General features: G+C 41.5%; 1 protein-coding gene across 2 annotated transcripts in view; it reads right to left on the bottom strand.

The window, feature by feature from the left end:
• Positions 1–23,513, bottom strand: part of C6 (complement C6) — a 46,744-nt gene that overhangs the window by 6,795 nt on the left and 16,436 nt on the right. For both annotated transcript variants that reach the window (XM_079798469.1, XM_079798470.1), the window contains exons 6-16: positions 22,495–22,633; positions 18,665–18,865; positions 16,358–16,598; positions 11,612–11,734; positions 8,289–8,455; positions 6,310–6,535; positions 5,286–5,457; positions 4,923–5,034; positions 3,744–3,876; positions 2,682–2,870; positions 1,123–1,213 (exon numbers count right to left, since the gene is read on the bottom strand). In XM_079798469.1, the coding sequence (XP_079654595.1) occupies positions 1,123–1,213; positions 2,682–2,870; positions 3,744–3,876; positions 4,923–5,034; positions 5,286–5,457; positions 6,310–6,535; positions 8,289–8,455; positions 11,612–11,734; positions 16,358–16,598; positions 18,665–18,865; positions 22,495–22,633 (1,794 nt within the window). The remainder of the gene's footprint in view (positions 1–1,122; positions 1,214–2,681; positions 2,871–3,743; positions 3,877–4,922; positions 5,035–5,285; positions 5,458–6,309; positions 6,536–8,288; positions 8,456–11,611; positions 11,735–16,357; positions 16,599–18,664; positions 18,866–22,494; positions 22,634–23,513) is intronic.

The raw sequence follows: 23,513 nt of genomic DNA, 5'->3' as shown, positions 1-23,513 counted from the left end.
GTTCCAGCAGAGCAATCTCAGGGCAGAGCAGAGAGCAGAAGGGGCCTCGGTGCTATCTGAAATAGGCAAGTCATCGCACTGGCCCTAGATTGCCTACCTCTGGATTTATTGTGTGAGATAGAGAAACAAAAATTTATCTGAAACCAATGCTACTTTGCATTAATTTCAGCTGAAAGTAGACCTTCAATAACAAGTGACCTCAACACTCCTGATTTGTTTTTTTTTTCATGCAAAGAGAAAGACAGTTATAACAACAAAGAGGAGATAGCTAACTATTCATGGCAGTTACATGAAGATATATAATGTTTATGCCCTGCCCCTACATGAATAAATAGACTGACAAAGGTGTGTGTGTGTGTGTGTGTGTGTTTGTGTGTGTGTGTATGTGAGTGTCCATGCTCACACAATTTTCTCTACTCTAAACTTTTGGAGTCACAACTTTGCCCTATACTTAGGGAAAGAGGAAAGCGTTGAGATAACTGAATATGAAGTTTAAAAATAGACAGGAATAAGTATTTATAATAAAAATGAGACTGTTTTAATAAACAAAAGCCATGAGAACTTGGGAACTGGGCTGAGAGATGATGAGAAAGCTTGCAACCAGTAGGAAAGGAGGAATTCAGTTGAGCACAGGGGGGATCAATTATATAAAAAATTAATATGTTTCATGTTTGTGCTTCAAGAAGCTCAGCCCCGTGAAATAAGCCAGTCAGTGAAAGAAAAATACCACATGATCTCACTCATTTATGGATAATAAAGAATATTATAACCTGGTGAACAAAAAGATAGATACAGAGGCAGAGAAGCTTCTGCCTGTCAAATTACAGCGGGAGGGCTTGGGGGTGGTTAGGGGCGGGAGGAGGTAAGAGATCAACTGAAGGACTTATAAGCATAACCAATGGACGCAAGACATTTGGGGTGGGGTGGGTGAGGGCATGTGCCTGGAGGTAGGGGAGGCCGGGGGAAGGTCAATGGGGGGAAAAAAAGGAGACATATGTACTACTATTTATAATACTTTAAACAATAAAATAAAATTAAAAAGGAGCTCAGTCCCTCCATCAAGCTGGCTATACTAGTCTGGCCTTCCCAATTCCCAAACACGCTTCACAGAGCGCCTCTTACCTGCAGTCTTCTTCTGGAGACATACAGATGCATTCAGATCCTGATTCCTTTTGTCCTAGTTGACAACGGCCCTTTAATTTGCTCATAAAATCTGAAAGAAGAGAAAAAGGAGTGAAGTCCAGTGCATGGAATAGATTCCAAGTGAAAACTTGATTTTAGGAGCAAAGGCAATGGTAAAAGATTCTCATTTATCTCTTACATTTATCTTTTACAATGGTAAAAGATTCTCATTTATCTCATTTTGGCTTTTCCAAATAAGCTGTCGTGAAATATTCCATCGCAAAGATCCTTTCTAGCTCTCATGCGCTGTCATTTTCCAACCTAAAATTGCTGTTAAGTTCAGATAACTAAAGAAAATGGAAGTGGTGAAATTTCTGTTCACTTGTTTCCTAAATATTTATTGAGAAAACTATGGTATTCCCAGCACCACATTAGGTTTTGGGGGTAGTGTATTGAGCAAAATTTGACCCAGATCCTATGCTCACAGAGCTTATAGTCTTAGGGAGGCAGATAAACATGAATCAAACAAACACATTCATACAAATAGAATTGCCGTCCTTATTAGTTCCATTAAAGAGAAAGCATATAAACAAGGAAAGTGATGTAGCTGGGAAGGTTAGAAATGGTGAAATGATAAGAGAAAAGGGGATGGAAACAGCAGGAAAGGAAAGGAAATATCAGGCATGAAAGTGCTAAAAAGCGAGGCAGCATGTGACTTTCCTGGAGCTGAAGACCAGGGTAATTGAAGAGCACAAAAACAAGCGCATGGAACAAGGTATGACCTTGTACAGGGTCCTTCAGGGCTTATGGAAGGACTTCCATCCTTACTTTATAAGCAGTGAAAAGTCTTTGATGGGTTTTAAGCAGCAGTGGTGTGACAAAATCAGGTCTGGATTTTGGAAAAGAAGTTAATTCTGGCTTCTGTGTGGAGAGTGGTCAAGAGAGCTGTGGGTAGACTATCTAGGGGGTTATTGTAGTAGTTCGGGTGAAAGAAGATGGTGATTTTGATCAGTCCCCAAGGTAGAAATGGAGAGAAGTGGATGCACTTGAGGCAGAATTAGCAGATAACATAGATGACTCATTAAAAATAAAAATTGGTTATACAAAAAAAAATTGGTTATACATCAGAAAATTGGTGAATAAGTGTGTATTCCTATGTTTCAAGTTAAAATAAAATGCTTAAATTATTAAAAAGTAGTATGTACTGCTTTTTTAATGACCTTCCACTCTAACCCAATTTTCAGTTAGCTATCAATTCTGATTTTATGGGTGAGCTTGCACTCCCTCAAAATATTGAAGTATATTGAAAAAGAAACATAACCTCAATCTCTAATATTTGAAGCTATCCACTCGACCAATAACTTCTCATTTCTGCCTGACCTCCTCCTCTACACAACCTGCTTTGCCTTCCCAGAACACACTCAAGAAATAGCACCATGGTAGATGCTATGCTACCAACCTTGGGAGACCCCTCCCCTAGGCACACACATATATTTAATGTGTATATATGCATACATGTGTGTAGACGAGAGAAAAGGGAATCCTGAGCTACTACTCACCATTTTCACAGGTGAGTGAGTTTGAAATGGGCGGTGTCCAGGAATCCTCAGTGCATGTGTACCTCGATGGCCCAGAAACCACAAAGCCTTTGGGACAGGTTAGCTCAATGGATTTTCCAATTTCATACGATCTCTGAAATGGTGAGATCCTCAGAACTTCCTGCACAACTGGCTTGAGGCACTGTGTCACTGCAGCAGAAAAATTTTAGAGGCGTCAGTGGAGTGGAATACACACCAGATGTAGGCGGATTTTATACAACGCAAGAGGTGATTTTAATGTGATTCATTCCATTCGCTCTGTTTTAATGCCCCCTTGTCATCAGAGAACCTGGGGGTTGAGGATCCCAGGTTTTCCCTGAGACCCTCCTTTAGCTCCATTGTCTGAGGTTCCCTTCTAAGATAGGTTCCAGGCACTTCCACCTTTCATTATATTACAGGAACCTCTTCTTCTTCCCTCTCCTTTGCCCAAAAGCAAGTCACCACATTGTGAGTGATAGAGGCAGGACATTCTAACCGATGCTGGTCTCAATTCTGCCTCACGGGGTCCCATGGGAGCTCTTTGGAGTCCCCATGTGAGCCTTGTCTGATTCTCATTCTGACTTTACTGGAGCACGGCTATGCATGGAGCCTTCACACTCCTCCTCAGGAAAGGATGTGAAGTGCTCCAGGGAGAAAACTGCCTCTCTCATGCAGCTCCATCGCCGATACACTAAGGGACTCATCAATCACTGATACTTCCTGGGACTCCTCAGTCTGCACCACTTTGGACATCGGACTAGGCAGATGTCTGTGGTTAGAAGCAGTGAGCAGACCTCCCGGGTTTCTCTTTAAGCACGTGTTTCGCCAGCCTGTGTGTATGAGGCCAACACGCAGGGCCAGAACTGACACCTGAAGATGCTTTGAAATCCGGTGTTAGAAGATGAGTCCTATTTTCTGCTTCACTAACCCTTTCCACCAGAGTTATTAAAAAGTAGTAAAATGTCCTGGTCTACGGTGACTTTGCTTTATTTATTTTGGGCGCATTTATTCTTTAGAGCGGTCACGAGAAAGGGCGGGCCTCACGCTGGCATTCCACATCGAGCTGTCTCCAGGTCCTGTCTGGCAAGCAGCTGAAGTACTGGTACCCAACAAGCTTGAATCCGGTATAGCATGCGATTTCAGCATCTTCCCCAACGGAGTACACTTTCTTCTCATTCTAGAATTAACACCGAAACCAGCAAATTATTAGCGCTATGAATAATATTTCTCAACACCTTGGGGTCATCTGGTTTCTTTCGATTCCTTCACTCCTGTATCTACTCAGTTACAGAGTCCTTTCAACTTCACCTTTTAAATCTCTCTCCAAGTCCCCCTTTCCTTTGCCATCACCACTGCCTTTGTTTATGGCATTTATAAATTTATAATCTCTTACAAGGACAACTTTCTAACTGGTCCCTTTCCTGTGTGTGTGTGTGTGTGTGTGTGTGTGTGTGTGTGTGTGTCGGAGGGAGAGTCACTAAAATTTTCAAGTTATAATGGGTCTTACTTGCTTTGGAATATTACCCTCCTCACCTCTTGCCATTTCTTCCTGTAAAACCTGTCCCCTAGCAAAACAAAACATCTGCTGTTCTTTGAATATAACATTTATTCTCTCTCATGCCTCTGTGTCTTTACCTGGCTGCCTGGCTAATTCCGCTCTATGCCCAACACTTTCTTCCCTTCTCTCAAGACCCAACTCAAGTAGAAAGTCCTCTGTGCAAAGGTCCTGCATTTCCCAGCTTCCCGAAGAGCACGCCTTTCAGTTCCGGGGGAAACGTGCGCAAAGCTCTATTTCCATAGTGTCATCACTTCTACCAGCCCCACCCGGACCCCTGGGCGGCACTTCCACTACCAGGTCTCCATCTCATAGATCATAATGAAATAGGGGCAGGTTCTTACAGCCACCCCAACCCTCATGATGCTCAAGTGCCATGGTCTACCCACATAAACGCACGGGTAGCATGTGAATTGGTGGAACCAAGTAACACAAGGAACCTACTCTCCTTTGATCCAACAATCAGGTCTAAAGACATCTCCAGGGAATTCAGGGTGGAAGAGTGGCCAAGTGTTTCTAAATACCACTTTTTCCACTTTTTAGGTCAACAGAAGATTATTAAACTAGGAACACAATAACTCTAACTTTTGAAAAAGCATACTTTTTAACGTCCATCTTTTTTTTTAAAAAAAACACCCCAAAGCTGAAGGGAAGGTCAGGATGCTTACTCGGATAAATCCATTTTCCGGAGGAACTGGACGAGGACACCCTGTGTCTGATTCTGGGTCAGGGAGGTCTATTTCTTTTACATATTCATCGTCATTGATACATGCTTGTCCACTAAAAGGGAACAATAAATATGTGCATATAATATAATAAACATGTACATACACACACATATATTGAATGTATATTTATACATAGAGTGGCATGTATATATTTATATAAAAGGGTAACAGCAGGTGTAATGCCTCATTAACATGCTGAGTTGGAAGAGGGAAGAGTCCAGTATTTCTTTGCTTAGCAGTAAGGTAGTAATGCCTTCACTGTGCTGGCGGGTGCCTGACCCACCCTCCCGCTGCGCTCCTTACTCGTTCTGCATGATCGAGATGGAGCAGTGCTCCTCTTGCCGACTCTCCCCCTCGCAGGCCTTCCCTCCTCGCAGCGGGCCGGGGTTGTTGCACACTCGGGTTCTCGATCTCTTGTAGGTGAGGTCGCACGGGCTCCAGGAAGACCAGCAGCCCCAGTTCCCGTCCACCGCATCTGGAAGGCAGGCAGACCCGCCCCCGGTGATGGTGTACCCCAGGGAATGTGGGCTTTGAAGCCAGGCCAACCTGAGTCCCCACTTTTCTGCTGTGTGGTCCCTTGTGGAATATCACAGGGCTGTTGTGAGGAAAAGGGGAAATTAGGGCCTGACACCCCGCCTGATTTTCTTTCCCGGTCCCCACAGCTGGATAAAATGGCCACAGTTTGCGAATCATTTTCAACGACCTGCAACTTACCTCACACATATGTATATGTGTACACACATGATAAATATGAACTTCTTCTGAGTGGAATATATATCAAACCGTGTGTTTACAGGTAATAGAATATTTTCCTACTCCTATGACACATCCCCTTTCTAAGGTGGATCAGGTAACCAGGAATATTACTTAGCCCTGTATGAAAACTTCAGCGATGGTTTAATTTATCCCTATCACAAAGCCATCTTCATTCTACATTACAATATACAAAAGGCTTATAACACCCATTGTATTTTATAGCATTTTCTATTAATTTCTTTATGTCATATTACAGGCATTGTGCTGTGTATCCTTTATGTATACATTCATCTTCGGATACAAGCTGGCATTATCCCCATTCTCTGGGTGAACAGATGGAGGCACAGAGAGGCCAGGCGACTTTCCCAAGGCCACAGAGCTGGCAGGTCACAACAGGCTCATCCAGGGCTGTTGGACTTTGGGGTCGAACTTTTTCCAGGCTTACCTTTCTTGTGAGTTTGCGTAAGGTGGGAGGTGCTAATGGCAGTGTGTCTTTGTTTTCATTGACCCACCTAGCATCCCTTTTGGAGGGGAGAAGACGCCTCCCTCACCAGGAGTTGCAGACACTTACTCGATTTAAAATCCGGGGCGCGTCTCTCGCAGTTGTCACCGTAGGTGCCGCTCTGGCACACGCACAGACATTCGGTCCCCGAGAGAGTGGGGCGGCCGTTGTTAGGACACGGAGCGCACTGGCAAGGGTCAAACTTGGCTGCGTATTCCTGGAGAGCTCTCCTGAGGTTGTTCCGTCGGGTCACCGCACAGGAGATGTTTCGTACCAAGTCCGTGATGGGAGCGAGCTAGAGAGGAGGTCTGGTCACGGTCACGTCCCTTTGCCTAGGTTCCCATCACCACCCAGTTCCCAAGGTATGGACAACCCCACACGTCAAAGGGGTTCGTGCAGAATATGGGAGCTATGCCAGTTGCACCGTGGAGAAAGGGATGAGTTTTTTCCGTTTCTTTCTCACAGCAGCTCTCAGCAAGATTCGCTTGCTTCTGTTGTCCCTGAAGTATGGCCGGTGCGATGTGCCTGGAGCTTAGGTTCCCTGGACATTCTTCTCTGGAGATGCCCTTTACCTGGCCTTGCATCATGTTACGTGTTAAGCGGCAAATGCATGCATCAAAATACTGAGCGAGGTGAGCAGGGGTTAGGCCGCGCAGGGATGTCCTGCTAAAGCTCACTGAGTGTGACCCCAGGTGAAAGATCCAGAGGATGAGGAGAGCCTCTCTGGGTTCTTTGCGCTCCCAGGGGCAATACTGGCATTTGGGGGAACCAGAGGAGAAAGTGTAGAATGGGAGCAAACGGAGAAATGAACTCACTGGTAGGATGAGTAAAGAATTGCAGCAAGAAATAATGGGGCTTACACAAATCCAGGGCTCATTTTATTAATATATATTTTTAATTAATTTCTTTATTGATTAAGGTATCACATATTTGTCCTCATCCCCCCATATTTTATTAATATTTTAAAACCCCAAAGGAATGACTATCTAGTGCCATAGGTGACTCACTTTCCTACCACAGCCAGGAGAGCGTGCTGCATCATCAGGCTGCATGTGCATTAATCTATGTTCATCGTGACTGCACTCCTGCCTTCATTTGAACCAAATGAGCAGGACAGCCTGCTAGCGGGCATTTAAAAAGGTGCTTATGAGCATTATGCTAAGTGAAATAAGCCAGGCAGAGAACAATAAATATCACATGATCTCACTCATTTGTGGAATATAATGAACATAAACTGATGAATGAAAACAGATCCAGAGACAGAGAAACATCAATCAGAACGTCAAACCTCAGGGAAGGTAGGGGAGGGTGGGGGTAAGGGGGAGAGATCAACCAAAGGACTTGTATGCATGCATATAAGCCTAACCAATGGACACAGACAACAGGGGGGTGAGGGAAATGAGTGGGGGAGCTTGGGGGCTAATGGGAGAATAAGGACACAAATGTAATACCTTAATTAATAAAGAAATTAAAAAGAATAAAAAAATGTGCTTATGTTTGAGGCAAACACTGGTTCCAAATGCACTAGGTCTGATATGTGGGCAAAGTGTTCCTTGAATAATAAAAATCACCTTCTTATGGAATGACAACACATATAAGACTGGTACATGTAATCAAAGTTCATAGAACCAGAGAGCCACATGCACATAAAAATCCCACTTATCCCCCGGAGCTATCCATGAAGGCTTAGGAGAGCTCACCAAATAAAAGTTGCAAGCAATTACAGAGACTAAATGTTTTGCACACCTTGGAGAGATGAAGAATACTACTCAAGGCAAGTTTGAGCAGTTTTATTCACTAAATCCCCTTTCCTGATATTCCACGTATGCTGCAAATTCTAACTATGTATTAGAGAATGCCTGCTTGAATAGCAAAAGCAATAGATGTGTAATTTAACATTGAAAACGAGGCCCATTGTGCACGCACACTAAAGAAAGACATGTCCTTTATCATCTCGGAGCAAAATGGAAAAGGAGTTGCGTGGCAATTCCTTTGGGCTGCCAGAGAACTACTTTAGCTCTCTCACCCAGCACACTTTTTATTCTTACCTTAAAGTCAATCACAACAGGATTATTCTTCAGCGATTCTACCCACCGAGAAAAGACGTTCTCGTCAGTACCCGAGGTCCCCTTCTCCCACACCAAAGCCGCGGAGTACTCACTCCTCCCGCCTTGGACCAAGGAGATGGATTTCTCTGCTCCCTGTATCATCGAGCCTGCAAGGTGTTTTAAAAATAATTGCCCATTTAATTTTATTGCAAATCGAACCTTTAAAGAAGAGCCTGCTTGCACAGAAGTGGGTGGTAGAGGCATTAAGTAAGCTAAGAGAAGAGCGAGAGAGCACCGCTCCTCATCCCCACAGGCAGTTTATGAATAGCAGTGCCAACAGCTGCTGTGTATTAGGAAGCTTGTACATAATCAGCTGCACACATTATCCCGTGCAATTCTCCCAATCCTGAGAAATAGGTGCTGTTGTAAACCTGGACAATAGAGCTAGAAGTGAATTGGCCCCCCAAGTGTGGTTACTAGGGAGGACTGGGGGCCTGGGATGCAAATGCAGCCCAAGTCCTGACTACTCTGCTCCCTGCTCTCTGATGCCAACCCCCCACTTTTGATACGTATTAGTATATGTCTGGCTCCCGGGATGCTATAGACCCCTGGCTTCTGCTATCCAATGTGTTGATGGCCACACTGGAGACTTCCGACTACAGAACAAAGTTGACAGAGTGCTTTAAGACAGGAGTAAAAGTACAACTAACCAAAGGAAAAGAAAAAGAAATTAAACTTCAAGTGAAGAGTTGGCACAGTGTTTCTTTAGAGGCGATGATATTTACTACACATAGCACAGGTTTCTATATAGATTTGCAAAAACAATCTCTATTAACTAACAGTGTCTCTAACTCATAAGAATCAGAACTGAGGAATAGGAAATAGTAGAAAGAAATACAATCAAATGAAAAGGAGGCCTGTGATATGGGTGAGAGTTAATGCCATTAATTTGATGTTGATTCTTCAGGGCCAGGAAGGATTAGCCTTGCCCCCACTATAAATAGTCTAGAATGACTAGAATGATGGGGGAAATACTCTCCCTATGAAGAGTAGTCTGATCTTTTTCAAAGTGAGGCATGTGAAATAATACAGAAGGGTATAAAAAGAAAATTTTAGCATTTTTGTATTTATATTTCATATAAAAAAATGGTTGAAAAATCATATATTTGCCAATATATCTTATACCAATTGACAGTGACAAAATATAATTGTCTGAAAATAAAATTAACAAAGTTAATTATATACAGAAAATATTAAAGTAATTCCTAATAAATGCAGAGAAAAAACATCCAAACCTTAATAATTATTACAGAAAACCTAATGGAAATGGAATGACAAATAGAATTTAAGATGTGGGAATTAGCGTCCTTGAAAATAGGCAGTTATATTTTGTCTTTGCAGTGCGTCATTTATTTCAGACTACAATGGTGATAGTTTTCAGTGTTTATTTGTCTTTGTACTGTAGTTTTGAAATCTTCCTTTTCAGTCAATTCTTATATTTAGTCTTTTTGTCTCTGATGTCTTAATTTATTGAATTGACTTTCTGATTAAGTTATTCTATTGCAGGAAAAACTGGCATAGAAACTGCATCCCTTCTTTCCTGGGTTATGCATGCTGCTCTCCTTTCCCCTCTTTTTTCTTTTCTTCTGATATAATACGAATGCATGTTGTCAAACCAGTTCTCATTTTGCTCATGCTTCACATGGGCATCTGCAAGGAGACCATCTATATGCTGATATTTTAAATTATCTAGTTATTATAGTACATATTGTATTTTCATTTGTTCTCTATCTGTCTCCCCAGGAGAAGATAAGCTTCACATTTTGGAAGTTTCTGTGATTTTGCCTCCCCTTGTCCTGAGCAGAATGAGTAGTAACCTGTCAGGGGAAGTAAGGGAACTGGAGAATTTTACATGGAGAAAGGAGTTCTTTACAAGGCACAGCATGGAAGAGAGCATGCCTGCGTCAGGGGACTGCCCACACTTTAGCTAGTCAAAGACAAAGAGGCAGGGACTTCCCTCTCAGGCTTTGTGGAAGCATGACATGCTTAAGGCATGAGAGCTTCATGATAAGAATTGCCTCAGAGAAGATTCCTCTCAGAAAATGTGTGGACAGATCGAAAGAAGGCAAGACTAGAGGCCGGGGGCCAGTTAGGAGGCTTCTGTGGTGATCCAGGTTGGAAACGAGTGTGTGCCATGAAAATAAAGAGATGAGGATAACTAGGAGAAATATCAAGGAGGTAGAGTGATCACTCAGTGGATGCAGAGGCTAGAAAGAGGGAGAAATGAAAGCTAAGAGGGCAAGAGGGCAGAGGTGAACACTGTACTCACCACTCCCAGGACCACATCAAAATTACAACTAAGTGCAGAACAATCAACCTGGGGAACCACCTGAAGACCAGCTGAGCAGAACTCCTACAAGATACAGCACTCGGGTATCTGGCTTGGCTGTCTGAGCCTTTTTAAAAAATCCTCAACTGAGGATATGTTTTATAGTGAGGGGAAAGAGAGAGAGAGAGAGAGAGAGAGAGAGAGAGAGAGAGAGAGAGAGAGAGAGAGAGAGAGAGAGAAACATCGATATGAGAGAAACACTGATAGGTTGCTTCTTGTATGTGCCCCCATTGGGATTGGAACCTTGCAGCCTAGGTATGTACCCTGATGAGAATTGAACCCGCAACCCTTTTGGTGTATGGGATGATGCCCCGAACAATGGAGCCACCGTGGCATATCCCTCTGTATTTTTTTTTAAATATATATTTTATTGATTTTTTACAGAAAGGAAGGGAGAGGGATAGAAAGTTAGAAACATCAATGAGAGAGAAACATCAATCAGCTGCCTCCTTGCACGCCCCCTACTGGGGATGTGTCTGCAACCAAGGTACATGCCCTTGACCAGAATCGAACCTGGGACCCTTCAGTCCGCAGGCCGATGCTCTATCCACTGAGCCAAACTGGTTAGGGCTCCCTCTGTATTTTTAATGGCTGGTTATACATATCATTACTTGGTAAGCTTCTTGATAGGAAGGCCTGATCCACACCCATCTTTACATCACAATGGCTAATATTGGGTTCAGCCCATGGGAAGGATCAATAAATATTAATTAAATTAAACAACTTAAGTATAAGATAAAGAAAACCTTAGCCATTTCCCCCTGTAAGTGTTGCTAATGACGCTGTATTTGCACTCTCTCCTCACCACACACAGGGCTCTGAGGTAGATAACTGAAATAAGTGCAAACTGAAAAATCCCACACTTCTGGGCAACACAATCCTAGTTACTGTCAGCCGCGGGGTGCCCTGGGCAGCAAAGGGAGAGGGCTGTCACCTTCATATTTCTCTGACATCTTGTTGGTGGTGCACCGGTGTTCCACATATTTTTTTTTAAAGAAAAGAATGCGTTTCGTTGTTTCAATCCGGATACAATTTTGAACTTCTGACTCCGATAAGCCTAGGAAATGGAGCACAAACAAAACCTCCTGAGAATTCAGAGAAGAGCATGAGGCTCTACAATCAGCCGCCATCATCTCTACTAGTAATTCCCATGAGTGCGAATGAACGACAGTTCTTGCCTACAGATTCAGTCCTTCACAGACCCTAAGAGGAACGTGAACAGAAGAGGTATTTATGAGTCCCTGCTACCTCTCCCTTCCACACTGGCCTGAAGAAGCACAGCTGGGGTGATTGTGGCCCAGCCCAGGGGACCATGTTGGACTCTCCCTGTTGCTTACATAGAATGAACCTCTAAGCTCGCCCATCCGACTGGCCGCTGCCACTGTGCATCCCTGCACATCAGAAGATAGACACACACTGTGTCGTGCCCTGCTGTCAGATTTTGTGGGGCCATGGCTGACTCTGTGAAACCTCCGTCCACTTCACTTTTCCTTGTTCATCATCAAAAATGTGAATCCTGTTGGTCATCTCTCCTTCCCTGGATGCCCGTTCTCATACTCACCTGCGCATCCTCTCCCTGACTTGGCTGCTCGCTCTACCTCTACCGCCAAAACCTTTCTGTTTGCTCTCAGAAATTCTGACTTCTGACCTAGGAACTCTTGTCAACGTCCTCCCTGACTATTCTCTTGCTCTCCTTGTCTGAACTCAAGCCTGCATTGGATCTGATTCTCGTTGTCTCTACGGGAGGTAGGTACTGCCCCATTCCCAGCCCCTTCAGCTGTGGGAGCTGGGGTTGACCACATCTTCCTCACTCCCCACTGCTGTTTCCACGGGATGCCTCCCCACAGTTGTCTATGTCTCATAAAAATTCCGGTCTCTGAGGCTGAGGCCACCCAGTTCTAATACCCTTAGTCCTCATGGTCCTTGTCTTTCACTAAACTTCCAAGCATCATTAATTGAAGATTGTGTCACCTGAATCACTCTTGGCCACCACAATGCTTGCCATTATGCTCAATGTCTTCACCATCTATGTGGATGTCAGGGGTTGACTGGGGCACAGTGCAGGGAAACAGATCTTGCCGTTTGTACACTTAAGTGGTACTGCCTACCTGGGGTCATTTGAGGAGAATCCATGTTTCCTTTTGTTAATTGCTTCTCACGCCACCTGACCTGCTACCCGAAACATCAATTTTAGAGTCCAGGTTGTTTGATGTTTAGTTAAAAATTGCCTTGCAAAACACAAGCACATGAGGGATAGAGCTGTTAATATCAGCCCTAAAGCACCTTAAAGCCAAGTAGTTTATCAAACACTGATATTTAAGGTTGCAGGTCACCATAGGCAGGAAGAAGTGTGTTTAGAGCTTGAGGCACAGTTTGGTGAGATGCTAAACCTGAAACCTGAAGGCAGAGATCACTGAGAAAGGAGGCGGAGTGGAGGAGCCTGGGGAGTGCCCACCTCACAGTTTTCTCAGTAGTTTTCTCAATAGTTTGTCACACTGGAAGAGATGCGTTAGAAGTTGTAAGAAGTTCTTAGTTTTAACTCCCCATGTTTATCTTGTATCTTTAACTTTAGAAAGAAAAGACTGCTATTTTGATCGAGCTGAATAAACATAAGTCACTTTTCTCCTGATAGTATTGTTCCTATAAGTGGGTGAGTCAAATGTTTAGGCCACATTAGGAATTTAATGCCCCTCTAGCAACAACTCCCATCTTTTCTTACTCTCTTGTTAGGTTTTGATTATTTGTAAGTTAAAATTAAATGTTATGTGTACAATTCATTAATGATAACAAAATTAATTAACCATAAGCTTAGTTAAATCCATTTTCTGAGGGTTAGAGGAGAATCCTTGAAGATTTGAATGAAGAATCCCTCTTATGAACCATGTTGTTGGTCATACAGTGATTAAAACATCAAGGTTTCATCAGTGAATTTCTGTATAAGCCTTTTCTTCCCTGTAGCAGATCCTAGAGCTTGCTGCCTGACCTCTACCCACAATGACCAAGAGGCAACTTGATGCTGTAACACTTGGCCCCTCAAACCCCAGTGTCCCTCTGCTGGGGTGTGGGGATGAGTATTTTAGAAATGTCCTCAGCTACTTTGACTGGACAAAGGCCAATAGTGCTAGTTGAAAATGTCATACTGATAAGTAATGAGGCAGTTAATTTTTCTGCTCAAATTAAAAGCAGAAAATGAATTCTTAACAAAAGGAGTTTAAAATTACCATCTTGCATATTATGATATTTTAATTGTTTAATGTTTCATGGAATTCCTGAAATTCTTTTCACCTTGCACGCTGAAGCAATGTCAACTTTTATTCAAGGCTTTAAATTGACTATGGGACCCTGAACAATAGGGGACTAAATCAAAGGATGCAACTAAAAAGCAATTGAATTTTGTTTATTTTTCCTGAGGGAGACAAAGTGCTATGAAATATTCAAGTCGTGGTGTTTTGAAATGAATGACAAGGGTTATGATTCTTATTAAATAAAGCAAACAAAAACTAGGCTTGTACTCTAGTATCATGTCATGGCTAACTCAAGGGAGAACAAATAGAAAGAGATGAAAGGGAAGATGCCAGAATAGATATTCATCTAGAGAGTGGGCAAAAACAGGTAAGCACAACCCCTAGAGAATTCCATTTCATTAAGTTTTGTTTCTGTCTTGGTGTACTTCAACGTAACCACAATTAAAATTGAGCACCAATAGTGTTATTGTGACTTAGAGAAATAAATAAGTATCTATACTAATTGAACATAAGAATATATATTATGATTAAGAACACTGAATATAAGAATATGTTTTATTGACTATAGTAAATATACATATACATGCATAGATATAGTGTGTGTAGGTACGTGTTTGTGTATGTGTACACAGGTGTGTATGATTATATATTTCCAGTTTCCTATCACATCTCAAACTCCCTTTCTTTCCCTTATTAGGCGTCACTCTCTATCTCCATTTACAGAGAAAGAGACGGGAGGGGAGAATGTTCCAATAGGGAAGGATAGTTCATCACTCTTCATTTTGGTTATGGGGCTTCAGCTATTAAAACGCTGGAAGGTTGATTAAAGATTCACATCGTTCTTTAACTGCCCTGATCTCTAAGCCTTTGGAGGCTTTGCTCTGAATGGGTGATGAGTACAGCTCATCAAGTGAGAAATTATTCTCTGAGCCATAGCCGCGGTAATCAGAATAATATCATCTCAAGGGTGAATGAAAACAAGTCAAGGGCCAGAGATTTCCCCCCACGATTTTTGCCCAGCATTAATGTTGATGCGAGTCTCTGTGGCAGGAGACATCACATTCATCATGCAAGCATCGCTCCAGTGGGAAGGAGAGCTGACAAAACAGGAGGGCTAGGCGGTATGGAGAGCGCATCACAGCATAAACTTCTTCCATTTCAGTAACTCCATCAGGTGAAATTTTTTAGAGACCCTCTTAGTGAAAGTATTTCTCAAAGACATTTGTCCCATCTCCTCTCTTAGGAAGCTGATCAGGAGGGATCTCTGGTCACCTAAGGGCAGCCCCAGGAAACATTAGTATTTGCGACATGAGATGTAAGAATGGAGGAATTGACACTCCATCGACACCAGTGTTGTATTTATCAACAACTCCCTTGTTCCTTTTGTATAAAGTTACTTGATCAAGAATTGTGACTTATTTGGGGGAATTGGTCAGTTGAATTCTTGTTACCATTCAGTTTCTTAACCGTGTTCTCAAGAGACACATGGTAGAATCATCACAGGACCCTGTGCCATTTCCTATAGGGGTCTGAAAACAAATTATTTCAAAGGTGCTTAAGTTGTACTAATAATTAATATTTGCAATTTAAGATAATACTTAAGAAACCAAGATTTATTTATAGGCTAAGTTGTATATTATTATTTTATAGGTAGGCAGGAAAACACCACTGGCTGCTAGTGAATTTGCACTTATTTATAGAACTTTTCTATATATATATAAAAGCCTAAGCAACTGTTCGATCCGTAGCTATGATGCGCACTGACCACCAGGGGGCAGATGCTCTGACCAGTAGATTAGCTTGCTACTGGGGTCCGGTCAATGGGGATTGGGTGAGACGGGCTGGACATGCCCTGGAGCCCTCCAGCGGACCGTCCCCGGCTGACCAACCTCCCACAGTACCTCTCTGGCCCCGATTGTGCACCAGTGGGCCCTCGGCCTGCCTGCGCCCTCTTGCAATCTGGGACCCTTCGGGGGATGTCTGCAGGCAAGTTCAAGGGACCCCACCAGTGCACAAATCCATGCACTGGGCCTCTAGTTCATCTATAAAATTATCGCCTATTAAAATGCAAGTCAATGATCCTTTAGGATTTAGTTCCAGGACAAATCTTGTTGACCTTAAGGAAATGGCACGCTCTTTAGGTCACTGTTACTGAGTCGCTTATGATCTTCCTAAATGCCAGAAAATTCATAGACAAATCTGATGCCCCATCAAAGATGTTACACATATTTATTTTTCCTTCTTTGTTGGTCCCAATTTACTATTTTTGTTTTATTTCCTTGACTTTGTACTTTTGGTTGTTTTTCATATTATTTTGAAAATAAAGGAGGGTCTAATTAAGGTTAATAGAAAAGAATTAAAATGATACAATAAGAGAAAAAGACATCACCTGTGACCAGATCAGCTAATGAAAAGGGCGGCCGAGCTAAGCATACCTGAGTTCTTCAGTTCCTCGCGGCTGTACTGGTAGAGGAGGTCATACACGCCTCCTAGGGAGCCAGAGGTGAAGTAGTGAGTCCCAAAGTTCTCAAATATCCGGCTGTACAGGGCATAGTTGTAGTCCAGAGGCAGTTGGTTAAGGGCTTCTAAAAACACATTTGAAAGCTGCAGGTCTTTACTTTTCATTGTGAAGTTTAAGACTTTTATAACCATATGGATCCTAATAAAACTGGAATCCTAAATGGAAGAGGAGAAAAGAGTGAAAAGGAAAGATGATTAAACATAATGAAAGCTTGTCTTTAGGTATCAAGCACTTAACTGTCATTTATTTATCATTCGCTTCATTTCAATCTACTATCACAACAATTTTAACTCGCTATTGCCTGTTCTCACACGCACAATTATAATTGTCACTTTATTGTCCAGTTCCTTTTCCTGAGATGTTGAAAGCGCTAAAAGAGATGATCTCAATGATGTACACCATGTGACTGAGGCTTATGTTCCCTACCAAAGAGAGATCAATTCTCAGAAAAGCAAATCTTTTTCTCTTGATCGTCAATCATGGCTGCATCCCTACTGAGTTTTTATTTAGAAAGCCTTGCCAGTGCAAATAATTGTAAAAGGATTATGCAACGAATATTCAATTGCAAGTTATGCAACTGAGACTCAAGTCCCAGCTTTGTCACTAACTGGGAACAAGCTTTTAAAGTCTCCACGCCTCGGTTACCCACGAAATGTCTTCTGGTGCACAGATGAGGGCTGTGCACTGTGACTTTTCACACCCTTCAGCATAACATCAACCCAATGGTTCCAAATCACTAAGAGGCAAGATTAACCCAAATTATCTATATTCTCTCTCCTCCACCCATAAGCAAAAAATTTTGTATGAAGGTTTAAAAAAAAATCATTTCTTGTTATGTCGGGTTGGTTTAGAATTAGGTAGTTAGTTATTATGCCCCAAACCTCATTCCATTACATTGTTCTTCTATACGCCACTGAGTTTTATAAGTGTATCCATGTAACTGCTCTTTTTAAACATTTTTATACACTTTATCTAATTTCCCACTTTTACCAAATTGTAGTGTTTGAGCAAAACAAACAAACAAACAACAACAACAACAACGCAGAAAGAAGAGTATATTTTAGCAAAAGAACTTCATAATAACCGTAAATTATTAAACAGCTATCTTCCTGTGTGCTATAATTATGGCACAGAATGACTGCTAACACAAAAGAAAAACAATAATCCCAAGGATTGAAAAGGAGTCATCATCCCCTTCCCCACTTCCTTTCCTTTTTCCTCCCCCGTCTCTAGCTTCTTGCCTCCGGCGCTAAGACCACGGAAGTGAACAAGGCCAAGGTCCTGCCTTTGTGGAGCTTCCATTTTGTAGGTGCATTAATTCTATTTTTTAAGTTAAAAACCTGATTTTTGTCATAGAACCTGGCTTTTGAAAGTAGGAGGGGCATTGTGCTTTTACTAAGGAGCGTACTCACTCCCCGGAGATCTGAGATGCCTGTTGAGATTTGGGCATTGAAAGGAATGGTTCAAAATTTCCAGGCAGCTTTAAGAACTAAATCGTGGGAAATACAAGTGAAACTGGTAATTCAGCTGAGCACGAGCACCTCCAGGGCGCTCCACCTGTCAGTGCATTCGTCAGTCCCGGTGGCTTGAATTGGCTGTCATAGGCCAAAAGACGACGTGACAGTGAATTATTAACCACATACGATCTAGTTCAACATTCGATGAGATCTTTTTTTGTGAAGCAAATTGGAAAAGCACTAACTCTTACTAAGAAAACGCAGTATGAACAGCATTATGACTTTGAAACAGACAATAAGCGCAATTGTGACAAAGATGGCAGAGGAAACAGGAAACAGCAGCCAACAGAAACGAATAAGAAAAATTAAAAATGGGGGGAAAGCGAGCAAGTATCTCAGTGAGAACACTAAATGTAAGTTGGCTGAATTTCCCTAGCAAAAGCCTGAGACCACCAGATTACATTAAAAAAAGTAAAGTTCTGTGACATGTGGTTTGTAAGAAATACATACACTTAAACCAGTAAGACCAAAAATATAACCATAAACATAGCCAAACACATGCAAAAAGGAAGCATCATTATACATACGGCCTCTATAATTTTTTAAGGGGATAAAACAACCATGAAAAAACACTAAAGTTATTTGGATATGAGTTAGACATCCTACTGATTGGATAGCAAAACTCCCCCCTTCTTGTCGCATGATTGCTGGAATTGGCATTAATTTTCAGGAAAGAACAAAAAGACCAGGAACCATTATTTTACCTTTTTGTGGGAAGCTTGAATGGCTTCCTTGAAAGCAGAATTTTGGGTGGAGGACTGACTTTTCGTTGAGGAATAAAAAATTGGCACATGAACACCACGCTCGTCTTTGGTCGAAGCTGAAGTTTTTTGATCTTTGTTCTTTCCAATAGGTGTTAAATCAGTATAGAACTCTGTTTTCAAATCATCTTCTTTAATTTCCACCTGGAGAAAAGTCCATATGAAATATAATAGAATTTAAGAAATGCTGGAGCTACTTGTAAAGATCTAATGCAATGATCACTCATTTATGCATTCAATGAACCTTTTTGAGGACTCATTTTGTTAGAGAACATGGAATAATATTAGCTCCTGCCCGCAGGGAGTCAGTAGTTTAGTTAGGGAGAAAGACCATCACAAATACTTAATTCAATATATGAAGCATTGTGCTGCCTAGGGAATTGTCACAAATAACTATAAAATCCAGAGAGATAATACCAGGAAAGTCTAGCTTACGGAAATGAGTCTCAAACTGAGATGTAATGGGCTAATAAGCAATGAGGACTATTTTTATTCTGCCTATGAATTTGATGTATTTTGCAATCTAATTTCAGATATCTTTCAGAATATTAAGGCCTAGAAAAGGAGAGGGCAGGTCCTGTGTGATCATGCTCTGGAATCATCCCCATCTCTTTTAGCCTTATTCAGAGTTGGGCATCAGCACTCTTCTGGCCATGTCTGCAAGGCAGAGGACAAATGATCAATTGGTTCTGCCTGGTGGGTGGTTATCAGTCTTCACTAGCTTGGTGGGAGAAGAAGGGAAAAAGCTAGTGGAGCTGATTTTATTTATTTTTTTATTTATTTATTTATTCTTTATTGTTTGAAGTATTACATATGTTTCCTTTTCCCCCCATTGTCCTTTCCCCAGCTGCTCCCATCCCCCAACACATGCCCTCACCCCCAACTGTCTGTGTCCATGGGTTATACTCATATGCATGCATGCAAGTCCTTTTGTTAATCTCTTATGGACGTGATTTTAAAAATAGTTATGTATTTGTTATGGTTATACCAGTAAGAAGAGAATAATAGATAAATTTTTTAAAAAAAGGTTGCAAAGCAAATTGAAGAGTACTTGTTTATGTGAAAGATGCTTGTCTGGTTTGCAATGGAAAAATTTCTTCTTGTTTTAAAATATTCAGTATTCAAATACACTGTGAGGCAAACCATATGTCACAATTAAATAGGTTGCACAATTAGTCAAGCAAAGATAAAATAACTCTGCTGCAAAAAGGTCTTGCTCAACAGTAAAATATAGTCAAAAGTTCAATGTTACTTTCAGCTATTGCATTGCACACCACTTAGCATTTAAAATGTGCAGGAATAGCCCTAACCGATTTGGCTCAGTGGATAGAGCGTCGGCTTGCGGACTGAAGGGTCCCAGGTTCGATTACGGTCAAGGGCATGTACCTTGGTTGTGGGCACATCCCCAGTAGGGGGTGTGCAGGAGGCAGCTGATCAATGTTTCTCTCTCATCCATGTTTCTAATTCTCTATCCCTTTCCCTTCCTCTCTGTAAAAAAAAAATCAATAAAATATATTTAAAAAATAAAATAAAAAATAAAATGACCAGGAATAAAGCTCTTAACGCTGAAGCAATGCAATCATATTTAGCTATAGTTGCTGACATTTCTGCACCATTCCTCTAAAAAACTTAGATCACAAATATTTTATTTCATGAACTAGCTCTCACCCAAGAAAAGATGTGTCAGCTTAAAGAAAAAGATATTGTCAGGTAAGGAAGGGGGTGTGGGTATTCTGGCAGAAGTTCAGAGTAAATCTGACCACATTCATTAGGTTGGTGGGAGGGTAGGCTCACAGACAAGCAGAGCTGAAAAATTAGATGGAACTGGGAAACAGCCAGGTCTTGTAGGCCCTGCTAAAATACTGGGATTGGATTCTAAAGGCAAGCTTTTGCATATAAGATCTTTAAAAATATTAACCAAATGAATGAAAAATTGGGAGTGTTACCATCACATTTGTGTTTTGCCAAGATCATATGAACTATAGTTAACTAAAGTGGAGGCAAGGAGCGTGGCTTAAATCTATTGTAATAAGCCAAGTGGGACAGGATAATGGCCAGGTCTAGGGGAGTGGTGGTTGGGTAGAGGGAAACTGGTGGACTGAAAAGATATTTAGGATGTAAGTCAACAGAAATTGTTGACCAAGCAGCTGGGAGGGTGGGGGAAGAACAGGAATGCTGTTCTGGGAAAGGGAATGTAGAAGGGAATGTAGAAAGCCAAGGCAACTTTGGGAAGGAGGAAGATGAGTTCTTTTAGTGGTGTGTGAGGAACAGCTGGTAGGCTCTGATAAACTTCATTTTTCCACATTTTCCCAGGAAAAGATGTTAACTAAATTCTGGTTTATTTTTAAATATGATTTTGTTGATTTCAGAGAATGGAAGGGAGAGGGAGAGAGGGAAACATCAATGATGAGAGAGAATCATTGATTGGCTGTCTCTTGCATGCCCCCTACTGGGGATGGAGCTTGGACCAGGAATTGAACCGTGACCTCTTGGTTCCTAGGTCGACCACTTAACCACTGAGCAACACTGGCCAGGCTGTTAAAGTAATCATCAAGGTCTCATCTAGTGTAGGTAGGACTGAAGCAGGAGCCAGGATTCTACTTTGCTCTGCCTTTTACTTGCTGCACAACTCCAAGAAAGTGGATGTTACCATTAAAATAACGTCTTTTCTGTTTCACTTATCCTATATAATAAAAGCCTAATATGCTAAGTGTCTGGTTGTTGGGTCAGCCATTCAACCAATCAAAGTGTAATATGCTAATGATATGCTAAGGCCGCTCAACCGCTCGCTATGATGTGCACTGACCACCAGGGGGCAGACAGTCGACCAGTCACAATGACATGCACTGACCACCAGGAGGCAGATGCTCCGACCAGTAGGTTAGCTTGCTGCTGTGGTCTGGCCGATCAGGACTGAGCAAGATGAGCAGGACATGCCCTGGAGCCCTCCCACAGTCCCTCCCCTGCTGGCCAACCTCCCAAGTCCTTTCCTGGCCCCAATCATGCACCAGTGGAGTCCCTCACCCTGGCCTGTGCCCTCTCGCAATCTGGGAACCCTCAGGAGATGTTGGAGAGCCGATTTTGGCCCTATCCCGCAGGCCAGGCCAAGGGACCCCACTGGTGCACAAATTTGTGCCCGGGCCTCTAGTCATAAATTAAAAGAAATAGATTATTTTGTTTAACAAGTATGGAGCACTTATTATGTGTAAGGTACTGGGCCAGATTCTGGGAGTATGTAGTATGATGTTCATTACCACTTAGGGAAACACATAGAAAACCAAATCAACTAATAACATAGAAAGAAAAGGGGCAGACCCACCTCTATTATACTTAGGTTTATTTGATTTTTTAGGAGGCAGTCACTCTTTTATATCTAAATTTTGTGGTTACTTGAGGGAGAGAACTATGGTAGAGAAAATTCTGAATAAATCGCCGTTTTTCTTTGTGGGGATATGTTACAGCTGTATGTTCGCTGGGGACAGCATGAACTCTGGAGTTTGGGAAACCTGGGATCAAATCTCTAATCTGCTACTTACTAGTTGTTTGACTTTGGGCAAATTAATTATCTTAGTTGTTTTTTTTTAACCTGTAAATTGATGATAATAACACTGACCTTACTGGGTTGTGGAAGGATTAAACACTAACACCTAACAGGTCATTAAAAATGTTCATTACCTTTTTATTCTGTCCCTTCATTCATCACTAATCTTTCATTGGGAATTTAGTTTAAATCACCATTGGCACTGGCCTGCCACTGTGGTAGGCTGTCATACCTCAAAGTTGACATCTTCCAGATTGGCTGGTACCCGGTAAGGATTACTTGCTTTAATGCTTTTGACAGTTTTACATATTCCTCCAGTGAAAGAGTTATCAAGGACTTCTCCTCTGGGCTCTCCTGCCAGAAAATTAAACCTAGAAATAAAGTAGTTTTCAAGAATTCAATAGATGCAGAGCAATCTTGAAAATTTACCTTACTGATATGAAAGAAATACCTCTCGTGGACATTTTTGACTCGTGACAAATGACTTGGAGGAAAGCCCATTTTTTTCTAGTCTGTGGTGAAACATCCAGAAAGGGCTAGAAACCAAGACTCAGCCCCTCGGGTTCTGGCAGGGTTTCCTTATTCCACTCACATAGTTGTCTTGGGCTTTCAACATGAAATAAAATTCGGGTTGATAATTATTTCATGTATTAGGAAACCAGTACAAATTTTGGAAGCCGATTATGAGATAAATGATTATATAACTAATGCCAGTCTAGGCCCACTTCTTTCAGAAGGATACAGTAAAGAAATTCTTATAGAGAGTTAATACTAAAATAGTAATAGCAATATTTTAATAGAATTTTAGTTACATTGTTTTATCAAGCAATAATATATAAAATTCATTTAACAAATTCTTGCATATTATATACTATAAGTCAAGCACTATTTGATCTACATTTAATATTATATTAATTTAATACTTATGATAAGCATGTGATATAGATATAATTATTATAACCATTTTACAAATGAGGAAATTGAAACATAGAGATTAGTTAGTTTAGTACAAATCAAGTATTTAAGATATTGTTTCCTGGGAGATGAAAAAGTCATCCAAGGTGCTAATAGTTTTCCAAATTCTTATAGATATTAATATGTGTTTTGTGGGAAAAGAAGAAGTTTTGTGTCAAAAAGTTTGGTATTGATGGATTACAAATGGTGAAATAATAGAAAAAATATATAATGGTCTTTGTCCCTGATTCCTGGCACAGGGCTCCAAAGCCCTTGTAATCTCCTAAGTGATAAGAG

The sequence above is a fragment of the Cnephaeus nilssonii genome (assembly GCF_951640355.1).
Source record: "Cnephaeus nilssonii genome assembly, chromosome: 2".
Lineage (NCBI taxonomy): Eukaryota > Metazoa > Chordata > Mammalia > Chiroptera > Vespertilionidae > Cnephaeus > Cnephaeus nilssonii.
This window is presented reverse-complemented; position numbering and strand designations above follow the sequence as displayed.